The sequence below is a fragment of the Python bivittatus genome, unplaced genomic scaffold, assembly GCF_059951505.1.
Source record: "Python bivittatus isolate LINGU-HERP-01145 unplaced genomic scaffold, Pbiv_v1 ctg000480_np1212, whole genome shotgun sequence".
Classification (NCBI taxonomy): domain Eukaryota; kingdom Metazoa; phylum Chordata; class Lepidosauria; order Squamata; family Pythonidae; genus Python; species Python bivittatus.
The window spans coordinates 104,557,867-104,570,566 of NW_028277075.1; the positions used below are offsets into that span (position 1 = coordinate 104,557,867).

Consider the following 12,700-nt stretch of genomic DNA (forward strand, 5'->3'; position numbering starts at 1 on the left):
GGTTATTAATCCAGAGAGTGAAGAGAGACATTCTCTCCTGGGGAGTAAAGGTAGTCCTCCCTTAGTGACCCCAATTGGGACTGGCAACTTGGTTGCTAAGTGCCACAGTTGCTAAGTGGAAAATCACATGACCCTGACGGGCTTACAATCTCACTTCCCCTTCAGTCGTTAAGCAAAGCAGTCACTAAGCAAGAAATCATGTGACGATGACTTACAATTTTACCTTATGTAAACGCCTTATGTGACCCCTTATGTATTAACTCTGCTTGTTACAAGCTGGTTGCGGTGATGATCACGTAATTGCAGGATGCTGTGACAGCCATAAATGCGAGGATTGGTTGCAAAGGTTTTTTTTAGCACTGTTGTAACTTCAGACAGTTGCTGCATGAAGCAGTTGGTAAGCGAGGACTACCTGTATGTACAGACCTCAGGGACTAAAACGACGCGAGAATTTCTGGCAAGTGCATTGCATAGCAGGCTGCATCTTAAGCTAGAAGAGCAAAATACAGCCTGCAAAAGCAACAGGCGAAATCCTGACTCCATCCCTTTTATTTCACAGGACCCCCCCAAGCAATGACAGTATCAGACGTGGATAGCCAAGGCATCAAAGTCTTTAAACAAACACAGCAAGCCGCTGCCTCCCTAACAGAAGTAGCAAAGGGGAATCCTTTGGTCATAAGGCCTACAAATGGATTTGTGACTTCTGACCTCATCCATCTGCCAAGAAGAAGAAGAGTTGCTTGTAAGAAAGAAGAGAATATGGTTCAAACCACACTTCAGACAGACAGCCTATTTATTTATTTATCCATTGCCTCAGCAAGTTAATTATGTACGTTAAGCGATATATAAATATGAGACCTATTAAAATGTGTAGTGGTTAGGTCATTGGACCAGGATGAGGACCTCCAGGTTCAAGTCCACTCTCAGCCTTGGAAATTCACTTTCAATCAATCACTCACTTTTAGTGCAGTCTATAACTTAGGGTTGTTGTGGGTAAAACTGAAGGAGGGGATGGTAAGTATGTACGCTGGAGCTCCTAGATTTATCTGTCTAACAAGTGAATAAATAAATATGGAAAAGTGTGTCAGATAAGGATAACTCCAAGATAGGTGGGCATAGAATTGCAGCTTAAAAAGACAAGTAAAAAAGAAAGCCACTTCTGCTCGCTGGTAGCTAGCTGTGGCTGCTTCTCTGAATCTTTCAAATATCAGGACCATATCTAGAATAATTCACTTGGATTTGTGGAGGGCAGAAATAGCTATTAATGGACATTCTTTATGTGACACAGCACATTTTTTCAGTCTGATCCCCTCTAGATAAGTTGGACCATAAGTGTTGTAATTCACATGAAATAAATGGAATGCTTTGTCTAGATTAATGTTGTATCAAAAACTGCTTTACAGTTTCTCAGTTTTCTTCCCCAGTAAAAGGCACATTTTATTTTTCTAGCTTGCCCTCAGTGTGATTGAGAGTTTCTTTCAATTTCTCTTGGTGATATTTTCAATATTAACTGTTGGAGATGGTGGACGTGCTACTGCTGGCATCTTACCATTTTGTCACTCTGAAGCCTCCCTGGCTGTCCACATTTTCAGTTCTGGAAAACAAAACCATGGGAGGAATTTCCAGAGAATATTTTCCATTGGTATTGAATTGAAATATGAGAAATCAGGAAGACAGCTGACCACTAGCTGTCATGACTATCTGTAGTGGAGGAGAACTGGGGCAAATAACAAAATGTATGTGATGTGTCAGTATACAAATGCCACGACTTATATACTTGGGCCAGATGTTAGGACGCAAGTATTTAACTGCAGCATGTGTGTGATGATGTCACCATACGCATCTCATCAATTTGGTATCATTACATTTTGAAGAAAAGCTTTCCTTTCTTTCCTTTAAACTGAAATCCTAAAGAGAGAGAGAGAGAGATCTGAAAGTAAGTTCCACTAAACTCAATGAGACTAACTTCTGACTAAACATATATCAGATTGCACTGTTTCTCTAGCTTTTGTACCTTTGCTCATCCAACATGATGTCATAAAGGACCCAAGTGGGTGAAAATGCCTCCTCTCTGAAAAGAATAGTATATAAACTGATGAGCCCAGGGATCTTTTTCACATCAAGGTGTAGTTATGTAGACATGTCTGATAAAAGCTTCAGTCTGTCCAAGGTTCTTACATATCTCTGCATACATACATGGGTATCCAGAGGGGACAGGGAAGAATCAGTAATGATATGTGCATCATAATGTCATGATACGTTTGATGCAGTTTCTGTGCTTACATCAGATGTTATGGTGCACATTACACAATCAAGTCATTTGTGCAAAGATGTCATCATTTGGACATCATCATGATTTCCTACAGTTGCTGCTGAGTGGGGAGGCAATCGTTTTTCATGATTATGCTATGGAAAAAAAGTGCAAGATCATTTTTCTTCTGGGTTCCAGTCTAGATGTTTCAAGGAACTGGCTGGGAGCCACAGCATCTTGTGTACATACCTGTAGTGCTTCTGCACCTGCATCTTTGCCCCCTTGCTGAGATTTTCTCATTTCTCATTTCACCTCTTAAAGACCTCTGAATGCCAAAATGGGGCAATTAGGAGGCAAAATTAGTATCTTAACCTCTGTATTTCACTGATTTCAGTCCTTAAATTATCCTTCCAAATCTGACAACCCCCCCTCCCGCAAAAAAGAGGCTCTACCCATTCTTTGATATCATAACATCACCAACTACATCTCCTGTGACCCTCGGAGACCCAACTAATTAAAATGTAACCCATTGCTACAAGTTACAAGTTACTGTCCTCTAATTTAATCTGGATTTTATATGACCATGAATTACTACAGCAAATTGTTTATGTCCAAAAGTAGCTGCTTCACCAGCCTAAACAGATGAAATGCATTTGCTGCCATGGTTACCATTTGAGCATCTAAAATAAGAATTTAATGTAATGGCATGCACAATCTACCATGTTTCTTCAAGAGGAAACTAAGTCTTGTCTAGATGTTCCCTTACACTGAATTGCCAACTAATAAAAAATGTCCTTTCTCTGAATGAAATTTCATTGTGTTAGCCTCTAGTCTATTAGTGATTCCAGGCATCAGTTCAGGATTTCTTTCTTTCTTTATTTGATTTTAAGGCTGTCCATTCGCCTGTCACAGAGGAAAAAAAAATCTGGTTGTCATCAGAATTCTGATGCCGCTGTATTTCAGCATTCTGAATGGCAGTGAATAATTTCATGCAGATATTTAGCAGGATAAAGGACAAATACCATGTTGTTTTAATACATTCCCCTGCACCATCAACTGGAATCTGTCAGCTAAGTAAGAATGTCACCATTGTAAAAAATGGTCCTTTGTCCCCTGTCTGGATAGACAATCCACCAGAGTTCCGTAATCAGTGATATTAGATGCCATTCAGAGAGTTGGACAGCCTCTACTTGCTTCTCCTTGATTTGCATTGCGTACGGTGTTTATTTACATAAGACCTATACAATATGAATTTTATTTAAATTGGAGATTGTTTATGAATCTTGCATGTTAACTGAATCCAAAATGTGCTCAATCTTAAAAAACCACCTTCTCTGTAACATTCAGTTAACACATGTATGGTAGGGGAGTATGAGATTGATTGAGATACAGGTTATAAAGCTCACTGTGGAGGAAATAATGCCTATGGAATTAAAATCAATCCAGTTAGGATTAAGCTTGAAAAGAAGCCTCTATGAAGCCAGTACAATTTCTGAATAAAATGTTAATACTTGGGCATCTTGGAAGCATATATAAATAGACAGCTTCAGTTGTGAAACAACTAGAATCATCAGGAATATATTTTCCATTTAATTAAGGCTACCTTATCTGGGCTACAGAAATTGAGAGGATCTAGATGGCAACAAAAACTTTTGTCTGTTCAGTGCGCTTTTTTCCTTAATCTCATCTGCTCTGCTCTGCTCTTGCTCTCCTGCAGATAGGTTGGGATTATGACTTCAAAAATTCTTTGCTAATCTGTTGACTGGGAATACTGGGAATTCATTATTTATTTGTGTGCCTGTTTACCATTTTGCCTTACATGCCATTCCATTACTAAAGATCCTGAGTGGCTTACAAACTACAAAGCTGTATAAATTAAAGTATAAACAATTAATAACATCATCAACAACAACAACAACAACAACAGATGGGTCACTATTCAGGCATAGAATTTCCAAGTGTTCCCAAATGCCTCTCCAGAGAACCATGTTTTTACAGCATTTTGAAAATACAGCAGGGAGCATTCCAAATATCTAGGTGTTAGTTGAAGCGGGAGGTCATAATTGAGAACACTCAACCACAAGTTCCCTGTAGATGATATTCCTTCAGATTTGGGGCTCTTGGCAAGACCTCCCTACTAGATCTCTCTGGATAGATAGATTCAAGAAAGGAGCCTTAGAGATACCTAAGTCCTAAGCCATATGAGGCTTTAAACATGATAACCAGCACCTTGAACTGCATTGGAAGCTGACTGGTAGACAATGCAGCATCCGCAGTAGTGGTGTGCATAGGTGGTTGTAGGTACTCACATAATTACTCAGGCAGCAGTGTGCTAAACCAGCTGATGGGTCCAAAAGGCCTTCAAGGGCTGGCCCATGTAGAGTGAATTGCAATAGTCTATCCACGAGGTGATAAGGGCATGTGTGACAGAAAGCAAAGCTTTCTGTTCCAGAACTGGCTTCCTGTTCCAGAACCTCCGCACAAGAAGTAATGATGAAGGGCCCTTTGTAGTTCCAACACTTCTGGAGTGTACCAAGGCTTGACTAAACAGTGTCACAGATCTCCTATCCCAGCATCCGAGAGTCTCTTTCAGGAAACTGAGTTGAGGAGTTGGAACATATCTTCTCAATAGGTTAGTGCTGTTGTTAAGACTATTTAAATTCCATTCAAATTTGGGTTTGCAGATATCAGTATAAAAGGTCTGCTGTCTTTGAACCACTTCAGAGACAGTCCAATAATGTTGTCCTTGCTATGCACATATAAAAACATACATTCAGCTCCTTGTGATTTTGAGTTAGTGGTGATGAGTGGGGGGGGTTGTCCTCTTCCTGAGCTGTTAAAGAGTTCCCATCAATCACAGCTGTCTAACTCAGTATTAAGGTATTCCTTTTATGTTACAAAGAGCAAAACCATATTTGGAGTGAGATTTAAGTCAAAGTCTGGTTTTGGTAGATGTATACTACTGTTGGATTTGATTTTTTACTCTATGAGTTTAAAGTTGATAGTAATCTTTTATCCAGGTTTTTTTCCTTGGATTGTTTATCATGAAGGCCCTTTTGGAAAGATGAGATTCCCACTGGAAAGTTCCATCTCATTAAAGTGGCTGTGACACCTATATTGTGCCAGCTGTGCTGTTTGTCAGAACATTTGCAACTAAATTTAAAACATTACTTTTAATCTTTAAAACCTTAAACATCTTTGAGCTAAGTTATGTGAAGGATCAGGTTCAACCTGCCTACCCCTTAAGATCTTTAATGGATGTACTTCTTGCTTGCTTGCCTTTTAGAGCAGACAAGTTGATGGGTGGAGTAAAGAAGGCCTTCTTTTCAAGTAGCCCAGCATCTCTGGGAACACTTTCTGTATGGAAGTTGTCAAGGTCTATCACTATGAAACCAGGGGAAAGCTCTCGAAATTCACTCCTTTTCCCATGACCATGGTTTGAGTTGTGTTTTATGGGATGCAGCGTTTTCTGACTTGAACTGAATGAAATGTCAGTTTTGTTCTTTTTACTACTTTTATTAATTTTTTATTCACTTGTACTGTTTTAGAACTGTTTTAGAACTGTTTGTTTTAGAACTGTGAATTACATTCTATGGATTTTGCGCTTTGTAAAATGGCCTAAATTATTTTAAATAAACCTAAATAACAAACTAAATACAGCGGAAGAAATACATGGAATGGAATGAAGGATGGAGAACCTTATTAAATCTTTTGATTATAATATTTCTGAATAGTGCCAAGTACATGCAAAACAGGAAAATAGACCGATAGCATTATCATCTGCCCAAGCAATAGCATTTTAAGTAAATGCTGTGTTCTGTGTTTTTAGTCTTCCTAGTCTCAAGATTATCTTTCTTCAACTCTTTTTGTGAGGGCGGTAAATGAGTTGCATTGCCCTGTGGGTTGTAAACCTGCAGATACCATGCTGAGGAGCCATACGGTTTACGCTTATTATAATGTGCTTTTGACATGAGGAAAATAGCTGAAATTGTGGAGGGAAATGTTCACACTTTGGATCTCAGCCAGACAAACCTCAATGTATTTATGTTTAGTAACTGAGTCACTTCTTTTTACAGTTAAAAAAGGTGCTTGTAAAAGATCAAAAGACTTGACAGTCATTCACGCTAAGATTTGTGCAAATGAGGCAATAGAGGCTTTCCCTTCCTGCCATAGGTTTATTTTTAACTAGACTCACAAACTCCCCCCCAACACCCACTGCACCCACCCACCCACTTTCAAGCATCTCCTCCTGACTCTGGAATTCCATGAGCTATTTTTGGAAAGCTTGATAGAATTTACCTGCCATAGATTATGCATAAAGAGCTTCTTTACACAAGAGTTGCTGAAAGTCTGGCTGATTCCTGAAATGTCACAATAGACACCTTTCTCAGAACTACCCCTTGTGACTTTCTGGAAAGCCCGTAAAACTTTGCTTTTTCAGCAAGCCTGGGGATCCCCTGGTAATAGGGAGCCTGCGCCAGGTACATGATATGTAATATCTTCCCTCCCACAATCTTGCTTTATTTATGTTCATTGTTTGTAATTGGTTTTATAGAATGTTTTAATTGCTGGTTTTGTTGTATGTTGCCCAAAGTCACTTCATGTGAGATGGGTGGCCATATAAATTTGACAAATAAATAACACAGTTGGACCCAGTAGACCCTCTAAAAATGCCAGATGCTGAAACTAATCATGTAAAGAAATGGAGACTGCTGGAAGACCCAGATGAGCTCAAAAGTGACATGTAATGCATAAAACATATCCAGGTGATCTTTTATTTAGAACTAGAACATGGATCAGCAATGTTTTTTAAGGGGGCAAGCAACATTTTGCACTAAGTCATAGACATTCCCAAATGAATGAATGAATGTATAAACAAACAAAAGTTAAAACTGAACCTATAAGAAGGATCAAATTCTCATCACATTTATGCATTTTGTGCAATCTCAGAAAAATATTCACAAATCTTGCAGATGTCGTTTTGGGCATTCTTAATTAAAGTTTTTTGTTTAAAAACACTGAAAGTCAGTGGGCATCCTGTTAACGCAGGTACCTCATTTTCAATGGCTGAGATAGAACCTGTAGTTTCACGCTTGCAAAGGGCACCTTCCACTAGCAAACTAAAGCTGTTTTGTGAGGATCTTCATCTCTGTTTTGTTCCAAGATGTTTACCATAAACACCTTAATTTAATTGACCTCCATCTGCAACCTCCATCTTCATGTCTGCAGCCTCTGTTCACTTAGCTTACTGTAGTGTTTTAGAGAAATTGAAAGCTTGCACACCTTTTGGGGGATATTTTGACAAGTGTGCTCAATGGTGGGTTTGGGTTCCATTGTCAGACTTTGCTAAGAGATAAGTGCTTCTTTTCAACATTGTGCTTTCATGACCAAGCTTGGAAAGAGTGTTGAAAAACAGGACAGAACTTCCATGATTTTGATAGCTGTGTGAAAGAGATTACCGCTGAAGTTGCTTCCATGACAGGCAATACCTGTTGGGTTTCCTGCTTCTGCACAAATGTTAATGATGCAGGAATTCTGTTCTCTTTTGCACCTGCTCACCTGAGATTGGGACATTACTGTGGTCCAACATGTGCTGTATGTCAATATGTGAATGCTTGAGCTCTTCATACTTCCACCATGTCTTGTAATTTGCAAGAACTTCAAGCCAAACAACATGAGTTGGTACATACAAAATCTTTATATTGCAAGAGAATAGTCAGAGCCTGCAAAAAAATTATTTCATTCTCTCGTGTTTCATTGCAATGTGGATTGACTTTGTACATTCACAGAAGCCCACTTTTTTTCCCATGGTTGACCTTGCTGAGTTGGGGTGAAAACGTAACAACAACATTCAAGGTTACAATTCAGAACAAAAGCATTGCAACAATAGGTGTAAAATAATACAACTCTGCGACATTGGACTGAATTATTTATGAAGCTAATGGAACATGCTATTTGGAGATATAAATGAAACCTATATATTAAAAACAAAAATCTGTTTCCTGGAGTAGGAAAAGATTGTATTGTAAGAGTTGTATGGCTTGGGAAAGTATTTTAGTTCACAAAAGACCAGAGCTTTAGCTTCAGGAAGATTAAAAAGTAATATGAGAGCTCTTTTTCCTTCACTACTTTTCCTGTAGCAGGAAAAGATTATATTGCATTAGGACGATGTCTCAGGAAAGTATTTTAGTTTTCCGTAGAAAATTTCAGAGCTTTAGCTGCACTGAAAGCCTAAAAGGAATATGACAACCACTCCTTTTTGATATTAATTTTCTAGAGAAGTGCTTCTTCTTCGTTACTTCACCTTGGATTCTAACTTGAGAGTAGATTCCAGGAGAACTATTTGCTCCGTTTTGAAAGATGAGTTTCAACTTGATTAGCATGAAGATGTGGTCAGATTGGTTAAAGAAGTGAAACTAGCTTTTTATTTGTTCTGATTAGTAAAAATTGTTATAGAATTGTGTGTGTGACTTTGCCTCAATCTTGATTCCTGGTGTCTGCGTGGACTAGTCCCTGAAGTTTTCTTGGCAAGGTTTTTAGAAGTAGTTTGCCATTGCCTACTTCTTCCTAGGCTTGAGAGAATGACTGGCCCAAGATCATCCAGCTGACTTTTGTGCCTAAGACAGGACTAGAACTCACCGTCTCCTGATTTCTAGCTTGGTGCCTTCACCACTGCACCAAACTGGCTCTCAGAGATAGATTAGTCAGCTGGATAGTAGAAATTGTGAATGCTTCTTGGAGAGTAACCTCCCAGTTCTTTTACAGGGAACAGTGGTGAAATTACCACTGAAATAAAACATTCATTCCCACCACTTTAATTATGTAATGTTTCCCTTTTTATTCATTCCAAGCCAACAAATTGTCAGAAATTATTTATGTAAAGTGGTTCGGAACACTATCTGTCTGTCATCGGGATAACTCTCCAAAAACTGAACAGGACCAAATTTGGTGTACTGAAAGAAGCCAGTAAAAAGATCGATTTCAGAAATGGGCCAGATCCTGCCAGGACCCTAATCGGGAAAACATTCCAGAGCAACAATTGGGCAGCTACTGGAATACTGATGCCTGCTCCATTCTTAAGGGCTCCTCTGGCTTCCTTCTGGCCAGCTGCTGTGAAGGGGTACAAAAGAATTCTGGGGCCAAACCCTGCAGGCGTTCCCTATTTTGTTTGCTTAAGCAAGACCAAGTGATGACAACGCCACATTTCTTGGGAGAGAATTATTATTTGGCTCTTTTTTACATTCTGCGCCTGTTCTGAACCATTATTTGAATGCAGAGGTGGATTGGATTGGGGATAGCAGACTTGGGGGAGACATGATGTCAGCATTCAGGTACATTGAAAATTACTCTAGGGAAGATGCTCAGGAATTATTTTCCATTGCAACAGAAACTAGAGCCAGAAATAATGGGTATGAGTTGTAGCTACCTAGAGTTTCCTTAAATACAAAGAAATGTTTCCTGTTGTTAAAGTTTGTATGGTAGTAGAGGAATGCCCATTGAGATGTGGTTTCTCAATTTTTGGAGGTTTTTAAGAAGAGGCTGGACAGATACTTCTCTAAGATGGTTTAATTGGTTTGGTTTTTTTGGAGGGGGCACATTGCAGAGAATAGGACTAGATTATCCTTGTGGCCCCTTCCAACTCATGATTCTATGCTTCTGATATTTTTTGGTCAGTAGACAGGCTCATCCAGGTTGGGAGCACATCTACCCTAGACAGGGTCACTCTCCTGGAGATCAGTAATGATGGGGATCATTGCTGTCCTTCCGTTGGAGAGGGCTGAATAAGCTTCTGAAACATTGAAACCTTCACCAGAAAAGTAACTTAGTAAATTTAGTAAAGTAACTTTATATGAAACATCCAGCATATGAAAACCTTATTAAGACATTTTCTATGATTCCACTTCCTAGCAGAGACAATAAATAGCAATATTTTTTTAAAAAATAAAACATTATTTTCCATTCTCGGGCATTTTGCTATCACCAGATAGATGGAATAGCAGCATCTTCTGTAAACAACCACATTTAGAACCCTGGGGCCATTCCACCACTCTGGCGTATCTAATTCTGAATTTCTTTTTCTTTTGAGAGGAAGACAAAATGGTGGTACAAATGGGGGAATATTTATTCTGTGTACCATGAATCTCATTGTATTGCCAAAATTGGATGGCTGATGGTGAATGTGGCTGTGCAAGGATACCAGTGAGTTTTATGAAAGTAGTGGGCTATCTACTTGCTTCATTTAAAGGTAACAGTGTAGGAAAAATTATGCTACAAGCAGAGTCAACTAACTTGAGAGGCAGACCCAGCCCAGCGCAGGGAATTCTGTTGACCTAAGGTTACTTGTATATTTCTTAAATCATAATTTTCTACCCTGCAGTCTTTGTGCTGACTCTTGGATGACAACATTCAGGCTGTAACTTCCTCTGGACATACAGTAGGTCTGCCTTTTGAGTTGTCCTTGAAAGTTGCTATGATACTACCTAACAAAAACAACAGTACTGAATTGAATTGAAGTAGCCCCAGCTGCTATTCAAATAAGCAATTTATGAATCGTAAGAGCTTGGATTGATAATCAATTATATCTGCATAATTTTTTCTAGGAGGTACTGTTAGCCAATTAAATCTGAATAAATTTGCAGATGATTAAAATAAATTGTTTTATCTACAAATGATGGATATGGCAGTAGACAACATTTGCAGTAGACTTTCCCATTTCTCCCAATACTGAGATTAACACCTTTTCTAAAATGGCACTTGGCATCTGCAGGTGTTATAAGCATAAGAATTAAAATAAATTAAAAATAATTTAAATAGTTTAGCAGATATTGAATCCCCAGTTAAGCAGGGCCATCTCTGTGGTCCAGTTCCCACACACACTTTACTGGGTGTAGTATATTAAGGGAACACTAAGAAGGAATCAGTTGACCATTTAGTTAACTCCCAGAGATTAAATTTACCCCCAGACTCAGTCATGCACAGGATTAAACTATTCCCCTCTCCCAGTCAGTTGTACTGTGAGAACACCTAAGTCCAGTCAATTAATCCATTTTGTCTCTCTAGTCCTATAAGAAAAAGGGTGGGAGATTAAGAGGGGCTGAAAGCACAAGTCTCTCATTTACAGAAGTCATTGCCAAGGTCTGTCAGCAAAAAACAGCTCCCAAACCCTGATTGGCTGCAAGGTGGCTCATCGTGAGATACCAGGCAGGCTTTGGGGAAAGTTGTATGTGTGTGTGTGGACACACTGGATTTCCAGAATTGTGATGCTTGAGCCAATTAGTGTGATGGTGTGTTGTCCAAGCCTCTGATAAGGAGATTTCACTTGATTAGTGACTCACTTGGTCAAGTCTGTTGTGAGAACAGAGCAATTACTTCACCACACTGTTTTTAATCAGCTAGCCTAACTAGCTAATTGACTGATACTGTCAGTAATACAGGTAGTCCCTGGGTTAAGAACACCCAGTTTACAGACAACCCATAGTTAAGAATGAAGCTTATTTTAGCAAAATTTGAGTTAAATGCACAATGGTTTGCATTAATTACACAATACTACTTATACAGTATTATACAATAATACTGTTCCAGCTTACATACAAATTTGACTTAAGGACAGACCTTGGGAATGGAACTTGTTCTTAAATTGGGGACTACTTGTACTTTATAATGGAAAGTGGGAAAGACCTTGGGAGACTGGGCCCAGAGATGCTGCCAAGGGAACAGTCAGATAAGAGACAGTGTAGCCTCAAGCTGGATAGTGGGAGGGTCAAGAGGCTCAGAAGGGACCCTCCCTAGATTCTCAGGCTGCAAAGGAGACAGGGGAGAATTGTACTTTCTGACTTGCAAGATTCTGTTAATGTAGCTTTACAATAAAGTAGAATTAGCTCATCTGGTCGTGTTTCCTGTGTGGTCTACCAGGTCAGGCTGACATACTTTGACTCATAAAAATGAATTTGACATGCTGAATTAAGCTTGTATGCTGCTTTTAGGAGGCAGAGTAAGATAGCTGCAGTGTGTCAGGTCAACCTTGGACAAGTGGTTAAAGAAGGTAACGAAGCAGAGAACTTCTCTGCCTGGCATTTCCCCTAGATCAGTGTTGTCCAAACATGGCCACTTTAAGATGAGTGGACTTCAACTCCCAGAATTCCCCAGCCAGCCATGAGTTGAAGTCCACTCATCTTAAAGTGACCAAGTTTGGACAACACTGCCCTAGACCATTTAGACACACTTCCAGAGGCATCTGGAGCAAGCCATGGTTTGTGTGTTATGATGTTACAACACAAGCTCCACCTCTTAGATACTTACATGCAACTTTGTGTCACAAGTCCAGAAGGGGCAGAGTTTGTGTTGCAGAGCTGCAACTGATATTCTCACTGCTCTCCCTGTTGCACGCTTCCCCCCCCATCCATTTTAGCCTAGTGGATTGCAGTGTTAAGGGTTTAAGACATGGATAAA

The 12,700-nt window shown here is 39.4% G+C and overlaps 1 protein-coding gene across 3 annotated transcripts in view; it reads left to right on the plus strand.

Moving 5' to 3' along the window:
- The window catches only part of CSRNP3 (cysteine and serine rich nuclear protein 3), a 53,140-nt gene that overhangs the window by 25,353 nt on the left and 15,087 nt on the right, over positions 1-12,700 (plus strand). For 2 of the 3 annotated variants that reach the window (XM_088146689.1, XM_088146690.1), the window contains exon 3: positions 560-742. The exons of the other annotated variant lie outside the window; for it this stretch is intronic. In XM_088146689.1, the coding sequence (XP_088002815.1) occupies positions 560-742 (183 nt within the window). The remainder of the gene's footprint in view (positions 1-559; positions 743-12,700) is intronic. 3 annotated transcript variants of the gene reach the window in all.